Raw genomic sequence first — 18,937 nt, 5'->3', positions numbered from 1 at the left:
ACTGGCTATTTACATTTTAAAAGATGTCTAGGAAACTTTCTCCCTGCAGTTTATCCTTCAGAAGACAAATTCAGTAACTAGAACAACCTGTCTCAAAAGCATTTTAAGTGAAAGGAAAAATTTAAATATATAAAAACTGTCCTTTTATAGAAGAAAACAAGTATTTCCCCAGCAAGAACTAGGGTCATGTGAATGTCTTCCCAGTTGATAAGTATAACAGAAAGAGGACAAGATCCAGAGGTGTGAGTTTGGGTTTTACCCACTGCTTATTAGCATGATAATCTCAAGACATTTGAAGTTCCTGGCGTCCATCATCTCTAAAATGAAGATAATACTTCCCATCTTGCCCAGCTTGCTGTTATGAGGATCAAATGAATCAGCATGTGGATTTTATTTTATGAAAAGGAAAGTGCGATAGAAAAGAGAAAGATACTTATTTTTTTTCTCATATGTGAAATTAGCACGGGAAAAGAAAATCCAATTTTATCTAAGAATCTACTACAAATAAACAAGTTTCATTTTTGCAAAAAATGACCCTTATTTAAGCTCTTGTCATTCCATATCTTTGAACATGACTCCATGGAGTTCTGAATAGCTTCCTAAATCCAGACATCAAACCAAGATACAAGAACCTATGTTTTCTAATAGAGACCTGCTTGTTTTATGAAAGAATTAATTCATAGCTCAGATTAAGAAGCAATGAGGCTGATGATAGCTGCCTTGTAGTAGTGGAGATTAATGAACTGTTTGTAAAATATCTAATAATACAGTATCTGGTACATAAGTCATTTAATGAATGGAAACTGTTATCATTATTATTAAACATAGCAGCCTATTTTGCTTATTAGAAAAGTAATAGATAAATTAGAAAACATGAATAACCCAACTAACCATAAACATCTTACTATATCTATTTCTGTTTTTTTAATTAAAAATCATTTTTCCTTTTATTGGGTATATGGGTTTCCAGTTTTTTCCTGTTAAAAATATTCTTGCAATGAATATTTTTGTTTGGAAATATTCAGTTGCATCTCTTCATTTCCCCCTTAGAATAGATGTCTGTTAATTAGTGCTTTGTTCTTCCCTCTTGATGGCCCTTCCCTGAAGGTACAGGTACACGTGTCTCTTAGGCATTTAAGAAACTAGGCTAGTTAGCTCATTCTTTACTTTCTCTACCAAGTGTATTCTGACCTAGATTCTGATGTTTAAAAGGAAAAGAAACAGTAAGTGTAAAAGCTGTCTTGCCAATCACTTTTAATCTATCCCTCTTTTTCATGCATCTACCCAGCCTCATTTTTAAGTGGTTGTTTTCCTTAAAAATTAGGAATTGGTGAAGAAATGGAAAACTGGTAGAAGATCTAGATTCCAGCTGCCTGTGTTCCCATTAAGTTGTGTTTTTCTAAGGTGTATAAGGCAAAATCAGTTCCATGTTCATCTATTTGTACTTCACTCTTTTAAGTAGCTGGAGTTTATTTCAAAACCATTAGCCTTCACTTTCTAGGATATATATTCTCTCATTGTTTGCTGCAGAACTGATATGTCTCCCATAGATGAAGCTTTTTTTTTATGCTTTTTTATTATTTTGTTTAAATCTTTATATCTTATTTGCTTGATGTCTTAATTGATAATGATGTGTTGACATTCTCTATTATGATACATTTGTCAGATTTTCTTTGTAAATCTGATAATTTTGAATGAATATATCCTGAGGCGTTAGTATTAGAACATACAAATTTAGAATTATGTGTCCTCCTGGTAAACTGAATCTTTTATCATTCTTTTCTGACTTTCTTTAATAATCCTTTTTGCCTTTAAGTTGATTTTGTCTGGTGTTAATATAGCGACACTGGATACCTATTGGTTAATATTTGCTGGATGTCATCCTTTACTTTTTAAAAATAGTATTGAGATAGAATTTACCATTGTAACCATTTTAAAGTGTACAATTTAGTGTTTTTTAAGTATATTCTTAATGTGCAGCCATCACCGTATCACTTTCATCCTTTTACTTTTAACCTTACCGTGTATCTTTGTCTCATACATAGATATACTTTGTTGTTATGATTGCTTTTAAATCCAAATTGACACTATCTTTTTTTTTTTGACAAGCTTTGTTCGTTCATATATATTGTGATTACTGATATGTTTTGAGTTATTTCTGCCATATTATTTTATGGCCTTTTTCCCCTTTATCCTTTTCATATCCCCCCACCCCACTTCCACCCCAAACATACACACACCTCCTTCTGCTTTATTTTTAGAACTGATGGAAGGTTTTTAAAAAATTATATTTGAGTTTTCATTTAGGTTTGAAGGTTCATATGTGATTATTCTTTTAAGGTTGCTGTTAAAAATAAATCATGCCCACAATGCCTAAAATCTTAAAATATACAATATCTTCACTGCTTCCTAAATAATCCAGGAACCTTAAATAAACAGTTTGATCTAATTACCCCTTTCATGTTACATTTTAGTTTTATCTTGTTTATTTTTCTTTTCTTTTTTTTTTTTGGCTACATGTAGCACGTGTGATCTTAGCTCCCTGACCAGGGATCAAACCCACTCCCCCTGCAGTAGAAGCCTGGAGTCTTAACCACTGGATCACCAGGGAAGTCCCTCACACCTTCCTTTTAGAAATTACTTTGCTTCTTCCAGAAGTATATGCTTTAGAAATTTCTTTGGAAAATTCTGATTTTGTTTCGCTCTCATTCTTGATATCAATTCAAGATTGACAACTATTTATCCTAGCACTTTAAAGATACCGTTCTATTTTGTCCTGGTTTCCTTTGTTCCTGTTGAAAAAGTCTGCTCTGAGCTTATTATTGTCTTTTATTTATGTATTTTTTAGTTATTTCTGGTTATTCTTAAGATTTCTCTTTGATTTTTGTGTTGTGCAAGTATGAACTTTATCCCAGTCCTGCTTGGATATATTGTGGCTCCTATAAGGACTTATGTCTTTTCCTGAAGTTTAAAAACATTTTGCCTTTATATCTGAGTATTGCTTCTTTCCCATTCTCCCCAGTTTATCTTTCTGGAATTCCAATTAGATGAATGTTATACCCTCTCATTCTGTCTCCCACAGATGCTGACACTTTTAAATTTGTCTCTTGGAGCTCCACATTCCAGTTCATAGATTCTTTATTTAGCTATATTTAGTCTGTTCTTTGACCAGTCCATTGTGTTTTAAAGTTCTGTTTGGTTCTTTTTCAAATCAGTCATTTCTGGTAGCCTCTTTTTCCTTCCTCATGTTTTTAGTTCCCTTGTTTGTATGTGTGCTGTGCTAAGTTGCTTCAGTTGTGTCTGACTCTGCGACCCCATGGACTGTAACCCACCAGGCTTCTCTGTCCATGGAATTCTCCAGGCAAGAATACTGGAGTGGGTAGTCATTCCCTTCTCCAGGGGATCTTCCCGACCCAGGGATTGAACCCACATCTCTTACATCTCCTGCATTAGCAGGCAGTTCTTTACCACTAGTGCTACCTGGGAAGCCCACCCACCCTTCTTTGTATAAAACATGTTTATTTCATATTCTTTATCTGATGGTTCCATTATCTGAAGTCTTAAGGAACTTCTGCAACTCTGTATTGTTTCTGCTAACTCTTACTTACTGTGGCTTGTTTTCTTAAGTATTTGATAATTTTTACTGTAAATTCATAATAGTTTAGTGATCTTAATCTTCAGGAATCTTGAAGGGTCTGGGTTTAGGGTACATTCCTCAATAGAGCATTTGCATTTGCTTCTGTCGGTTGCCCCTAGTGCTACAAGCCAGCTTGGCATTTTCTGGTGCATGCAGATAATGTTTTTGAATTTTTTTCTTCCTTTTTTTTTTGCCGTGCATGGCGTTGGGCATGCAGGATCTTAGTTCCCCAACCAGGGATTGAATCCATGCCCCCTGCAGTGGAAGTGTGGAGTCTTAACCACTGGACCACCAGGGAAGTCCTATGTTTTTTAATTTCAAGAAGAGACTTTTCTTTTTCTTCACTTTAGGTAAGCTTGACACAGTTGGGTTATTTTGCCAGCATTTTTCCCCCTAGCTCACTCTTTGACTCAGAGTATAGCCATTCATAGTTTTATACAAGGAATGTTAATTTCAACTCCTCAACTTTGGCTTTTCCATACTTTAGAATAAACTAAACTGTACGTTTAAAAGGATATTTGTTTTACCTTATTAAGCATTTTTTAGATGTTTTTCAGAGTGAGTGTGTATTGGTGAGTGAATGTGGGCATGCACATGTGAGTGTGTGTATAAGAAATTGTTCATTGTGTCTTGGCACTATTTAAATTGAACCTGGAAAGTTTATAAACAATGAGAGTTTTATTTGGCTTTGTAAACATTATATTGTATCATTCATATGACCACCTACCATTTGTGTTTATTTTAAAAGCAGTACTATAACAATATACAAATGATTACATATCTGTTAACTAAAAATTGTTTATTTGATAAATGTTGAATAATTTATTTTTCTATCTATAATTGTGTGAAAGTTGAAAGCACAGGTCTCTGGCATCAGACTACTTGGCTTCAAATTCCAGGTTGTCTATTTATTGGCTGTGTGGCCATAGGAAAATTAACTAACCTCTCTGTACCTAGATTTTCTCATCTGTAAAATGGTAATAAGTATACTTATTTCATATCATGATTATGATGTATAAATAATACAGTATATAGCACAGAGGGCCTGGTACATAGTCAGTGTTTAATACATGTTAGCAACATTTGTTGTTATTTTTTTAATCTTTCCTGGCCTATTCTTCATGTGTGTTGAAGGGAAAAATATATGTATGCATGTGTGTATATATATTTTTGTGTATACATATATATGTATTTGCATATATGTATTTTTAATGTTGGTTTGAGGAGCTATAATAAAATTAGGGAAGTAGAACTCCAATAAATTTTAACATTAAATTTAACTTTATTAAAGTAATACAAGCATATTGTTTAAAAGTTTAAAAGTTAAGAGTACAAAACATATAATGAAATATAGTAGTTTCGTGTTCCTCCCTTCTCTATGCCTCTCACCCCGTCAGGCTCCTCTCCTTACAGATTTTAACTCTGTTAGCTTCTTCTGACACTTATGCATATCATTTATATATATACAATATATGTATACTATTATCTACTGACACTATCTTGACTTTTAATTATGGTAGACGGGGATTTAGCTCTTGGCCTAACATGTGCTCTGCTCCTACCTTCCCCCAATTCTTCCAGTATAGTCCAGTTACAGTTCTTGTGTTTTATTTTTTTTGTAATTTATTTAGTTTTAATTGAGGGATAATTGTTTTACAATATGGTGTTGGTTTCTGCCATATATCAATATAAATCAGCTGTCAGTATACATATGTCCCCTTTCTCTTGAACCTCCCTCCCACCTCCCACCCCATCCTATCCCTCTAGGTTGTCACAGAGCCCCAGTTTGAGTTCCCTGAGCCATGCAGCACATTCCCACTGGCTATCTTATTTTATATATGGTAGTGTGCTGTTTCCATGCTACTCTCTCCATTCATCCCATTCTTTCCTTCCACCACCCCACACACACACCCCGCCACCCCTGTCCGTAAGTCTGTGCTCCATGTCTGTCTCTCAACCAGTACCAAAACATTATTGATAACATTATTGTTAAACAATATTGTACCTTTTCACTGCTGAAAATATGTTACCTTTTTTTCCCTCTTGCTTAATAATTGCTTTTTTAAAAAAAAATGTGCTTAGTGTTCCTTTTTCTTTTTGCTAATTCTTCTCATAACTTCTGCTATCGCTCAATATAATTTCCTACAAGGTTAATTGCATCATTAACCTTATTAGCTTTAGTCCCCCTCATCCCTCCTACACCCTGGAAGAGATCTCTAGTCTCTTTCTTCGGGGTATTTCTCTGAAGTCCTGCTCTCCAACTCTCATAGTAGACTTCCCCTGTGGTTATTCTTTTATATTTGGCTGCGCCAGGTCTTAGTTGCGGCGTGTGAGGTGGCATGTGGGACCTAGTTCCCTTACCACGGGTCAAACCCAGGCCCCCTGCTTTGGGAGCACTGAGTCTTAGCCGCAGGACCACAAGGTCATTCTTGATATTCCTTTTCCTTTTCTTTAGGTTGAAATCCATGTTGATCTACTGTGCTTTCTCGATAGTGTATATCTTCTACAAGTTTCTTCAGGTTAAAAAGATACTATGGTGACTGAAAGAGTGCAATCATGGCAGTCCTCAACAGATTGTCTTTTGAGTCACATTGTTCAAATCTGAATGGATTTCCCTCTTTTATCTGGTGTACAGTTGTCATTCTGGGGTTGCCCTTTACCGTTAGAGATTCCCTTCACTTCTCTCCTTTGCTGGGTCTCCTGTGTTCTGTATTCCATGACTTTTTGTTCTTAATTTGCTCCTTCATTTTAGTAAAGAACATCCTCCAGCACCTTCCTGAGAAAGGTTGCATAGTAAAGTTTTTGAGTTCTTGCATCAAAATGCCTTCATTTTTCTGTCACATTTTTTTTCCTGTCACTTTGACTGGGGTTTAGATTTCTAGATTGAAAATACTTTTTCTTCAGGATTGTGAAGGTACTGTCCCATCACCATCTTGATTCCAACATTGCTGGTGAGGTGTCTGAAACCATTCAAATTACTGATCCTTAATATGTTACCTTAATTTTATTCTTCTGGAAAATTGCTGAATCCTTTCTATGTGTTCTGAAATTTCGCATACCTTGGTGTGTGCCTTTTGTTTTTTAAAATGGAAGTATAGTTGATATACAATATTATGCTAGTTTCCAGTGTACAACCTTGTGAGTCTGTTTTTACCCGTTGTGCTGGGTATGTATTTGGCCCTTTTATTTTGGAAATTGAAGTTCATTGGTTCTAGGAGACTTACTGGAATTGTTTTGTTGATGATTTTCTCCTATTTTTTCTCTTCTTTCTTTTCAGAGTTCCTGTTATTTGAATGTTGGCTTCCTTATACTGAACTTTCTTACCTTTTCTTCCCTGCTTTTCCGTTTGTTTATCTCTTTCTTCTATTTTCTGGGAGATACCATCATCTTCCAATCATTCTATTAAGCTTAAATTTCTAAGAATTATTTTTCTCTGTCCCTTTTTTTTTTTTAATTTATTTTTAGGTTTTTTTTTTGGCTGCTCTAAGTCATTGTTTCTGCACACAGGCTTTCTCTAGTTGCGACCAGCGAGGGCTGCTCTCTCGCTGTGGTGCACAGGCTTCTCACTGCAGTGCCTTCTCTTATTGAAGAGCACGAGCTTTAAAGCACAGGCTCAGTAGTTATGGTGCACAGGCTCAGTTGCCTTGAGATGGTGGAATCTTCCCAGGACCAAACCTGTGTCCTCTGCATTGGCAGTTGGATTCTTAACCGCTGGACCACCAGGGAAGTCCTGAATTTCCCATTTTTTATAGTATCGTCAGTTTTCCCATGAAAGCAGCATCTCTCTAAATTTTCTCCTTAGGTAATTTGTTTCTTCCATATTTCATTTTTTTTTTTTTGTATCTGGTCTTCCATCTTGACCCTTATCTTGTATATCTTACAATATATACAATTGTTTGTCTACTCCTTAGTAGGAGAATGGGCTTCCTTAGTGGCTCAGTTGGTAAAGAATCTGCCTGCAATGCAGGAGACCTGGGTTCAGTCCCTGGGTTGGGAAGATGCCCTGGAGAAGGAAATGGCAACCCACTCCAATACCCTTGCCTGGAGAATTCCATGGACAGAGGAGCCAGGCAGGCTACAGTCCATGGATCACAAAGAGTCAGATATGACTGTGCAACTTTCACTTTCTTTCAGTTTAGTAAGAGAAAGGGACTAAAAACCTGGTTGGATTCTCTGAGCCTGTAGATAAGGCTTATCAACTTATCACAGCTTCACTGTGGTATGTCCTGCGGGTGCATCTCCTGGTCTTTCCTGGTAGAGGGATCAGAGTTCTCAGGGAGTACTCTTCCAGTCTTTTGCCTGGAGGGCAGTGTTTTGGGATCCAGGTATGGGGAGAGAGGGCTAGCTTGGGAGAGGCAGTACTCAGTAGTCAGTGCACCATACCGTTAGGTAAGCAAACTCGTGGTCTGTGGCTGGTGTACCCAGGCCTTCAGCTATGCCGAACTTCCAGTTGAAGCGTCCTTTTCTTTGCCCTATCCAAAATGAGCTTTCAGGCTTTTGCCAGGGTGAGGGACGAGCAATTGCCTTTTGCTCAAGTGTGGAGTTGGAGAGGAATCGGTACCATTTCTCAAACAGCTCTCACCCAATTCTTATATTTGCCACAATCTCCTTCCTGTTCCTCCCATTTCAGAAATACCTGGTTACTGTTAGTATTCAAGTCCTTTGAAGACACTGCAGTGTAAATCAGACTGGTTCTATGTATTTTCTCCACTGCTGGCTTATGATTCAACTTTCTTGACCTGCCTAGTCCATTTTTATTTGTCTGTCTGCTTTCCTGCTTCCAAAATCTTGTTACTATTGCCAGCTCTCCCGTTTTCCCTATCCAGTTTATGTCTTTAAAAAAAACACAAAAACTCTTGATTGTAGTTTATTGGAGTTTTTGGAGGAAATAAAATTAGATGTAAATGTTCCTTCTGCCATTTTAACTTGGAGGTCTCAGTTTTTAAAATGGCAATTCATGGTGTTTTGGGAGGTCACAAGTGACATGTACTTATTTGTAGATAATTTGGAAAATAGGAATGATCTGAGATAGTTAAACATCACTGTATTTCTACCATATAGAAAAAACTGTTAACATTTTGATATACTCAGTCTGTTTTATTTGTGTATTTTTGTATACACATTTGTCTTTTTTCATAATTGGAATCATACTATTTATTTTTAGTTTTGTTTCTTGCTTTCTTCATCTAATGAACCATTTTCAGAACATAATCTTTCAAAACATTTCTAATGGATGTATAATATAAATAAATGTTGTTTGGCACTATCATGAGCAGTTACCCATGTTATAACATAATCTTTGAAAGCAAAATTTCTAATGGGTTTATAATATGGCTGTCACATGACTTTGTCATGATTTATTTAACTCTTGTCCTATTGATAAAGATTTATATTTTTTCTAACTTAAATTAGACTCATGCAGTCAGCATGTGTGTGTCTTGTTCATGATTCTATGTTTGAGCTTAACCCAGTATCTAACGTGGAGTGGCTGGATGAATGTTTTGTTCAGTGAATGAACAGTTTTGCACGAAAGTCTGATTGTTTCCTTAAGTTAGAATCTAAGAAGGGCTCTTATTTGGTTAAAAGGTATAAACTTTTTGAAGCTTCTTAATAGTTTATTTTCTATTTGTTCTTTGATTCAGAATAAGAAACAAGGATGTAAAAACGAGGAGGTGCTTGCTGTACTAGGCCATGAACTGGGGCACTGGAAGTTGGGCCACACAGTCAAAAATATCATCATTAGCCAGGTAAGTCTGGAGTAATTCTCTCTCTACCCCTCTTTTCTTGGCCACACTGTCAGCTTCCCCAACCAGGGATTGAATCCACACCCCCGGCAGTAGAAGCACAGAGTCTTAACCACTGGACCACTAGGGAAGTCCTGACAATTCTCTTTTTATGGCAGGAGAGTCAGATAATAAGTATAGCAGGGATGAGAGTTCACATAGTAGAGAAGTGAAGGCAGACTCTGTAGCCAAGCTTCACATCACAGCTTGCTGACTTACTACCTTTGTGACCTCAGGCAAGTTCCTGAGCCTCTTTCTGCCTCCATTCCCTTATTGAGTGATGATACCTCATAAGACTGAAAGAATTAAATGAGTTAATACATGTAAAGAGCTTGGAGTAGTACCTGAAATGTGGTAAGTACTACATAAATATTTATTGTTGTTATCAGTTGCTCAGCTCTAGGAGCTGTGAAGATCAAAGGAGTGAGCCTAGATAAGTTGGACATTAAAATGCTTTTTAAAGAAGTCATTGTACAACCATTGAAAAGAAATTGCAAAAAGTAGTACATATAAAGAAGAAAATATTTTCCGTAACATTCCTCTTCTGGGTATTAATACCGCTAAACCAACAGAGTGACCAGAGTTCTCAGGCTCTGTGATTTTTTGACTGGTTCTGAGCATGTGTGGTCTCAGTTGCGTCTTTAATGGTCTTTGTAGCTTTCTAAAAGGGCAGCTGGTTCTGCGTGATGGATTACGTGGGAAGACTTGTGTACCTGCTCCTATAGGCACTTTTCTGTTGCCTTACATCTGTAGGTATAAAAAATGAGTGCCTTGGCTGGAAGCTATGTTGTATGGATACATGGCAGTGAGTAAGACATTCAGTTCAGTTCAGTCGCTCAGTTGCGTCTGACTCTTTGCGACCCCATGAATCGCAGCACGCCGGGCCTCTCTGTCTATCACCAACTCCCAGAATTTACCCAAACTCATGTCCATCGAGTCAGTGATGCCATCCAGCCATCTCATCCTCTGTCGTCCCCTTCTCTTCCTGCCCCCAATCCTTCCCAGCATCAGGGTCTTTTCCAATGAGTCAATTCTTCGCATGAGGTGGCCAAAGTATTGGAGTTTCACCTTCAACATCAGGCCTTCCAATGAATACACAGGAGCGATCTCCTTTAGGATGGACTGGTTGGATCTCCTTGCAGTCCAAGGGACTCTCAAGAGGCTTCTCCAACACCACAGTTCAAAAGCATCAATTCTTCAGCTCTCAGCTTTCTTCACAGTCCAACTCTCACATCCATAGATGACTACTGGAAAAACCATAGCCTTGACTAGATGGACCTTTGTTGGCAAAAGTCTCTGCTTTTTAATATGCTGTCTAGGTTGGTCATAACTTTCCTTCCAAGGAGTAAGCATCTTTTAATTTCATGGCTGCAATCACCATCTGCAGTGATTTTGGAGCCCAAAAAAATAAAGTGTGACACTGTTTCCACTGTTTCCCCATCTATTTGCCATGAAGTGATGGGACCAGATGCCATGATCTTAGTTTTCCAAGTTTAAGTACTCAGTTTAATAAGGAAAATCACTGCTCCCTTCAGGAAAGAAGGGGTCCACTAGCCTACTGTGAGGGTAATGGGCTGGTCCCTGAGGTGCCTCATCGGGGCTGGAGTTGATTGCCTCTTCTAATAGATTGGGCACTTCAGCTAGAGCCAGTGGGGAGTGTCTGTGTTGTTGATTAATGCGTTGACTCCATCCCTGTCACCATGGCCACTCTTTTCATGAGCAGTTGACCAAGTCCTAGAGTGGCTGGGCAAAGAAGCTGGCTCACATCCACAGAGCAGGTATCTTCTCCACCTGAGCATTGAGAGTGCCTCCTCTGCTGTGGAATAGTTTCTGTGAAGATTCACATTAGACCTAAGTATTACCATACTTGGGGCTAGTTTTGGAAGTTTTCCCACATACCTCTTTTCCAAATCTCCTTGTTAGCCATCCTCTAGTTTGCTCCAAGGCCCTAATCATCCAGTTAAACCATTATTTGCTCACTAATAACGAATTAAGTGTATATATATCCTCAACTCAGGCCCTCTCTACTTCTAGAATAAAAGTAAAACTATAAAACCACCTAAGTAACTTTTTCTGTGGTCACGCTAACATCATTCCTAAAATCACATCATGATGTCTTGTTCTACTGATCCCACAATGAAATTAGCTTAGTAATAACTTAGAAATTTTGTATCCTTCTTTCTAGATGAATTCTTTCCTGTGTTTTTTCTTGTTTGCTGTATTAATTGGTCGAAAGGAGCTTTTTGTTGCATTTGGTTTTAATGACAGCCAGCCCACTCTAATTGGACTATTGATCATCTTCCAGTTTATTTTTTCACCTTATAATGAGGTAATGTATAATCTTTAAAATTATCTCATGTATGTTCTTGTCTATTTCAAATCTAGAACCTTGAGAGTAGTGAAAAAAGAAACAAAACTATAATTTTAACAAGCAGATAAAACAAAATTTTAGTCCCTTGATTTACTGGCCAGTATATAAGAATATAGCAGAAAAACCCGGTCCCAAATAATAAGTGCTTCTATATTGTTAGGGGAAAAAAAGTGGAGAATTAGGCTTTAGTGGTGAAAACCTCGATGTAGCATGTACCTCAGAGACTTGGTAGATGGAAATTAACTATTGAAACACTATGTCCTAGACCACATTTCGCCAAGCACTGGTGAAAGTCTTTGTGTGAGGGGACAAAACAACTGATAATTGAGTGTGTGTATGACTGGATAAGAGAGATTGTACGACAGTGTTTCTCTGGTTGCATTTCCTGACCACCTGCTTCGTAACAGACTTAGCATCCCACTCCAGACCCTCTAAAGCAAAGTTGGATGTTTTATGGTAAGCAAAGTGTGAGAACCACTGCTCCATGACTGCTCAGTAGGGGAACGCCATATATGTGATAAGACATGGATTAATGAGACTGTATATGAATAAATCCAGTGATGGCAACATACTAATTGATTAGGCTTCCAGAGTAAGCAAAGAGATCAGGGATCTTGAGATATCTCCATTCAGAAGAATTCTTTCTTTGGGACAAATTGTAGAGTAAGGGTTTTAATTTTCTCCTTAAAAGGTGGAGGTAGGGTGAAGGCACCAGGAAAGAAAAACGGGGAGGAAAAGATCATGTTTGTATAGCATTGTCCACAGAATCTACATTCATTTTCCAGAGAAGTAAGATTTATTATCATTAAACTCTAAATGTTTTAATTTTCTAACTTTTGTTGAGAATATTTATAAAGTGCTGTATGCTGATTGTTACTCTTAAAGAGGTTATAGAACCACCTGTAATGATATTGTGGAGAAGGAAATGGCAACCCACTCCAGTATTCTTGCTTGGAGAATCCCATGGACAGAGGAACCTGGGAGGCTACAGTCCATGGGACATAACTTAGCGACTAAACTACCACCATAATGATATTGTCATTTCTGTCTTCAGTCACAATTCAGGAATGCCTTAAAGACATTGAGCTGTGTGTGTGAAATGTCCCAGAATCTTCTGCTCTTTATGCAGTCATGCTATTTATTTATATAACTAATTTTCTTATAATCTCTTCATTGACTGTCAGGCTGATAATCCTTGCTAATGTCAGTGTAACTTTCCAATATGGTCATTATTTGTTTCTAATTTTCTTCTTCAACCAACTATCAACTGGGAAATCAGATAATCACACTCATTAGGTAAACATTACTGGATTCTGACTGAGTGTAGGTGTCCTCTGATAAGTAAGGCGCCAGTAATGTTAGTCTGCTTTTGGCATCTAATTTGGCCTCTCAGTTTTTGGTTTTATCTCCTTATATTTTGAGTAGTTGAGTTCACTTCAAAAAATAGCTAAGTAAATGTAGGATATTAGAGTGATTTGAAATATAATTAATTTAGAGATATTAGCAACTGTTTTAAAAACTTCAATGAGCCCAGGGTATTCATTTCAAAAAGACTAAGTATTTAAACAGAAAACTGTATGTTTAATGTCTGCATTTAAGAGGTCATAATAAGAAAGAGGTATTTTCCTGGGAAATGGGAAACATGCCTTATCAAGAAGGGTCTGAAAGCCTACAGTGGAACAGATGGGTGCTGGCTAGTGTCTGCTCAGGGTTTATTTGTGTCACAGTGAGTTTCAAGGGACAGCTGCCCTGGGACGCCTGAAATCAGGAGACACATAGACAGACAGATTAGTTAATGATTATAACCCAAAAAGCACATTCAAGATTTGGAAAGAAATTTCAGGTAGGAGCCAGATATTAGCTTTGAACATGTCTAAGAAGATATCAGGAGCGCCCAGACTTTATGTTGAAGCTCTGAATCTGCTGATGGCAATATGAGGTATAATTGAGAGACTTTAAACTTTCTTTTTGCTTTATTGCCTGATGTATTTTAAGGTCAGAGATAGACATCATGTCATCCAACCTGTAATATTAATACTTCAGTATGCAAATAAATTATTTTTCCCTCAGAAATTTCTATGTTCAAATGAAACTTGTCCCCTTCATAGTAGTCACCCTCAGAGACTGAATATATATTCTAATGAAGCTACCATAGCTCAGAACAGTCTAGAAAATTCTATTTTGAGGCCATCATTAGAGGCTATAGTATGTGTGTATACATGTATATACATCTATACATGTATACTTGTGTGTATATATATATATATGTATATATATAAGAATATTCTCAGTGAAGACTGTTGTTAACATCTAAAGGTGGATAAGTGAGCAAGAATATTTTTTTTTTAATGAAAAAAAGAGTCTGGATATAAATCACCACATCTTACCACTGAGAAAGATGGTGTCATGGGCTTTGGAGTCATCAAGAATTTCAGCACTACCACCTTCTAGTTGTATGACTACAAACAAGTTGTCTCACTTCTGAGATACCCTCCTTCATCTGTAAAACAGGAGTAAGAGTAATCACCTTGCAGGATTGCTGGAGAATGTAAAATGCCGACTCAGTGCTTGGCACATAGCAGGTTCTCAGAAGTCAGTGTCTCTTCATTACGACTGACATGTCTTTGGATATATATCTGTTTCTGGTCTATTTGCTTAGAGGGGGAAAGGCTCAATTTCTAATAATTCTCCCATCCTGGGGTCTCCAAAATACAAGTGATGTTTCTTTTGGCTTGCTGTTTCTCATCCTGAGCTGAACTTCCTCTGCAGTATTGGCTCATGAAAGCTTTAGTAACAGCAAAGAGGGGAAGTGGTTAAAATGCTTTTATTTCCTTTTTCAGGTTCTTTCTTTTTGCTTAACAGTCCTCAGCCGCAGATTTGAGTTTCAAGCCGATGCATTTGCCAAGAAACTTGGGAAGGCCAAAGACTTATATTCTGCTTTAATCAAACTAAACAAAGACAACTTGGGATTCCCTGTTTCTGACTGGTTGTTTTCCATGTGGCATTATTCTCATCCTCCACTACTAGAGAGACTTCAAGCTCTGAAAAATTCAAAACAAGACTGAGTTGCCCAGGGTCTGCAACCGAAGACATTTCTGATTATTTTCTGTCCTGGCAGCATGTTCTGGCTCTTGATGTTTTTAACTTTTTTTTTTTAGGAAAAATGATTAAGTACAGAAAAGCCAAGATTTAAATACATTTAATATCTCATTTCAAAAATGATTTTAATAATCCATTTCTTAAAGAAAACACTGGGTGAAATTTTGAGGCTTAATGTTTTTAAAGGCATAGTTTTATCTTTAAAATCTAGTTTACCATCAGCTTGTAAAATTATTTGAGAAAAGACAAAACTTGTTTTATTTACATGCTTATATGGAACCTGCATGTAAGGTATTTGGGGGCATATGTTTAAAAGGGAACACCACCTCTGAATTCTCTCTGTAAGGCAGAAACAGTGGTCCTGAATCACTGTGCTCATACGTAAGTTGAAACTTACTTCTACTTTTATGCTGTTATGATTTAAGCTGGCCAATCAGTGTTTTAAATAAGGAAAAAGATAATAATTCATAAGGCTGATGTTATGTAACTGAAAGTAGTTAGAAATATGCTCTCTACTATTCTACCAAATTTCTCTGTTCCCTCTCTTGTTATACACTGATCAGGAATTTCTAATAATGTTTTGAAATTATAAATTATGTACAGAGTATTTTAAATCATTTTGTTTTTTAGAAAATCTCAGTCTTTATCTTTCTTTCCCACCTGGTGGGTATGATCCCATTAGGGGTAATGTAGTATTTTCCCAAACATTCAGCTTTTTTCATTCATACTCTTAAGTATTCAATAAATAGTGCATCCTTTTGTTTAGCAGAAATTGCCATATTGAACAGGTTTTGCTGTTAAAAGTGGGAGAATGTGGAAAGAAGAAGTGACATTTTAAGAGACATAAGGGTGAAATACTGATGATTCTCTTGTGATGTTACAGGAAAAAATATAATTTTCTATCTCTTTGGACAGAAAAGTTTCTGTTTTTATTTTTCTAATTTTTATTAGTAAGTCATGAGTACTATTTTATTTAATCAGGCCTAATTCCATTTTAGAAAATTATAGTTCTTGATATGCAGGCAATTTTTATTTTCAAAACAAATGTCATGAAAAATTTCCAGTTTTTGAAGCTGCATGTTTGACTCAAATCTCTGTTCACTTTATGAATGAGACCCAACTTTGTGCCCAGAGTCCCACACACTGGTGATATGTACCTTCTGGGCATTTATTCCAAAGTGGGATCAACTGTGTGCGCTTGGCCTTTGGCCAGAAAGTCTTTTGCTTAGCTGATATTTGGATGATATTTCTACATGGAAACATAATAAAAATAAGCCTCTAGTTTAGTACCGCATTATTTATTTTTCTAAGGAACAGCCCTATGATTTTATCCAGCATCTTTTACCTGTGAATTCATGCTGTGATAACTGCCTTTCTCCTTCCTTCCTTGCCTTTAAATACAAATTTCAGTTCTACACCAGTGAAACATTAAAGATCGCCAATGCAGATTGATGTACTTTGTCTTTGATTTGACAAAATCTGTCTGTCATTTGTTACCTAGGATGTATATTTATTACCCTAGAGGAACTGAGTGCTAGTAGTGAAGAGTAGTAGAAGGAACAACCATAGTGCTGCGTGGTGGCGGGACCATTGCTGCACCTCACTCAGAGCCCTCTTCACTGCCTCCCTCCCTCCGCTCCAGAGCATCACCAATTCTTGCTGACGTCTCCTCAGAAGCGTCATTCAGAACCATTCCTTCTCCAGTCCCATAACTTCTCATTGTCTTGGTCTGTTTGGTCTACTCCACCTGCCTCTTTGATCTTCCTTTCATGTGGTAGCAATAACTAGCTTTTTAATACATGATTGTTTTGACCTGGTCCCTTACAGTTTATGGGAGGCCTAGGGATGGCCAGAGGATACCACTGGTAGGTTCCTGAGGTATTGGCTAATCAAGGGAGGGAGAAAGGACAGCCAAGGAGGGAAGGAGGTTGCACTCTGTACCCTAATAGTTGGTGGACAGAATGAAGTAGATCAAGGCCTCAGATAAAGTGGCATGGCCTCAGCGGGGCTGATTTCTGAATCTAAGGCAGAGTCCTTGTTGTGTGTATATACTACCTTTGTCTGACTTGGTCCTCGGCTAAAGTCTGAGAGCTACTAGTAAATGATAGCTCTGTTTAGGATAGGAGCTGGGATCAAGTCAGTGATTTTAATACCAATGATGGTCCCAGCTTGCCCTTTAACCTGTATATCCTCATGGACACCCCTAATCCTTTGTGTGGTAACTCCCCTCCCTGAAGACTCCTTCCTCCACTCGGCCTTTGTCATCCATCTTTTGGTTTCTTTTGTGCATATGTACTTCATGTAGTTTTGATTGTTTTGCGAGTTCTACCATCATTGGCAGAAAAGTTTTCCCATAGCAGAAAGCTTACCTTGAGGGCCTTAAGTTCTGTCTTAGAGGCCATACAAAGAAAAAGTACAGAGAACCCCTTTCCAATAACTCCTGGTTCAGGATCATGATGATGTGAGCAAGTAACCTGTGTGCCCGTCTATGTACAGTCTGGTAGATGAGCAGGAACAGTCCACAGTGGGATGGTATAGCCCTATTCAGGCGATATGGGTAGGGAGACCTCTGCTCTTCTCATACTATCCAGGATGGTTTCCAGGGAGGAGGGTTTCCCAAACAATTTGAATAGATAGATACCTCCATGTGTCCTAAAACCCTGTGAAGCCAGGACTGTTCGCACCCCGTGAGGAGGATGAAGCCTGCACCTTCAGGAGAGGGCTCCCCTCTGGCTCTCTGCCTGATGAGGGACAAACAGGGAAGCTTCACTTAGGCTTAAGATCCAGGGCAGGGCTCCAGAAGGAAACACACCACTTACTAGGAAGACCTTGGCTAAGAAACTGATGAGCTGTTATGTCTCTCATCTGTTATTTAGTCAGTGCATATGATGCCCCCACGCTGTGTACCAAGCTCTGCTCTAGGTGCTGCAGGATGCATGAGCAAATAAACCATAGAAAGAGCCCCACCTCATGGAGTTTACATTCTAGGGTGGAGAAACAGACAAACTAGAAATTCAATAGTGATACACGTCTTAGAGAAAAAGGAAAGCCTGAGGTGCTTGTGGGGTAGGAGGGAAGTTGTGAAAGTTGTAATTTTAAACAGGATGGTTGTAAAAAGGTGTCACTGAAGGTACTGTTTGAACAAAGCCCTAGAGGAAGGGAGTGAGTGATTGCTACAGGTGTTTGGGGGAAGAGCATTCCAGAAGAGTGAACATGAACAGCAAGCGTAAAAGCTTTGATGTGGAAGCGAGCCTGGTGTTTAAGAAACACCACAAGGCCAGGGAGGCTGGGATGGGGTGTTCTAAGAAGACATGGTAGGAGATAAAGTCTGAGGGATAGAAATGCAGCAGATTTAGAGGGCCTTGTAGGCCACTGGAGGGACTCAGGCTTTGATTAGACTGCAGAGGGGAAGCCATTGGAGGACTTGGGGCCAGGGAGTGACATGATCTAAGTGTTACCAGGATCACTGGCTACTAGGTTGAGGAGCAAAGGTACAAGCTGGGGACTAGTTGGGAAGCTCTTGCACTACTTCCAGCAAAAAAGTAAAAATGGATACTGGAGTGGTAGGGAAGTGATGAGAAGTGGTTGGATTCTGGAAATATTTTGAAGGCTGAGCCAACAGGATTTGCTGATGGATCAGACCGAGGTACAAGAAAGAGTGGAGCAGAGGATGCCTCCAGCATATTTAGCTTAAGTCACAGAGAGAATGGCATTGCCAGTAACTGAGATAGGGAGAAGGGGGATTTTGGAGGGCAGAGCATCTTAACATTTTCCTCATGTTAAAGTTGAGATATCTACAAGACATCTAAGAGGGGATGTTGAGTGGGCGGTCCAATAAATGAATTAAGGGGAGAGGTTCAAGCTAGGTGGAATTTAAAGCCACAAAACTGAATGAGACCACAAGAGGAGTGAGAGAAAAAGGTGTGTCCCTGCCATGTGGTCCTCTGACTTTCAGATGCTGGGGAGATGAGAGACCCAGCAAAGGAAACTGAATAGGACAGGGTGGTGAGCTAGAAGCCAAATTAACTTCTTTAAAACAAACAACTT

The 18,937-nt window shown here is 38.1% G+C and overlaps 1 protein-coding gene across 2 annotated transcripts in view; it reads left to right on the top strand.

Moving 5' to 3' along the window:
* The window catches only part of ZMPSTE24 (zinc metallopeptidase STE24), a 42,534-nt gene extending 26,198 nt beyond the window's left edge, over positions 1-16,336 (top strand). For both annotated transcript variants that reach the window (XM_081493976.1, XM_081493977.1), the window contains exons 8-10: positions 9,280-9,384; positions 11,606-11,749; positions 14,632-16,336. In XM_081493976.1, coding sequence (XP_081350102.1) covers positions 9,280-9,384; positions 11,606-11,749; positions 14,632-14,856 — 474 coding nt within the window. In that variant the 3' untranslated portion in view covers positions 14,857-16,336. The remainder of the gene's footprint in view (positions 1-9,279; positions 9,385-11,605; positions 11,750-14,631) is intronic.
* The last annotated feature ends 2,601 nt before the right edge of the window (positions 16,337-18,937 follow it).

This window comes from Giraffa tippelskirchi, chromosome 5, assembly GCF_054371585.1.
Source record: "Giraffa tippelskirchi isolate mGirTip1 chromosome 5, T2T-mGirTip1v1.2.pri, whole genome shotgun sequence".
Classification (NCBI taxonomy): domain Eukaryota; kingdom Metazoa; phylum Chordata; class Mammalia; order Artiodactyla; family Giraffidae; genus Giraffa; species Giraffa tippelskirchi.
This window is presented reverse-complemented; position numbering and strand designations above follow the sequence as displayed.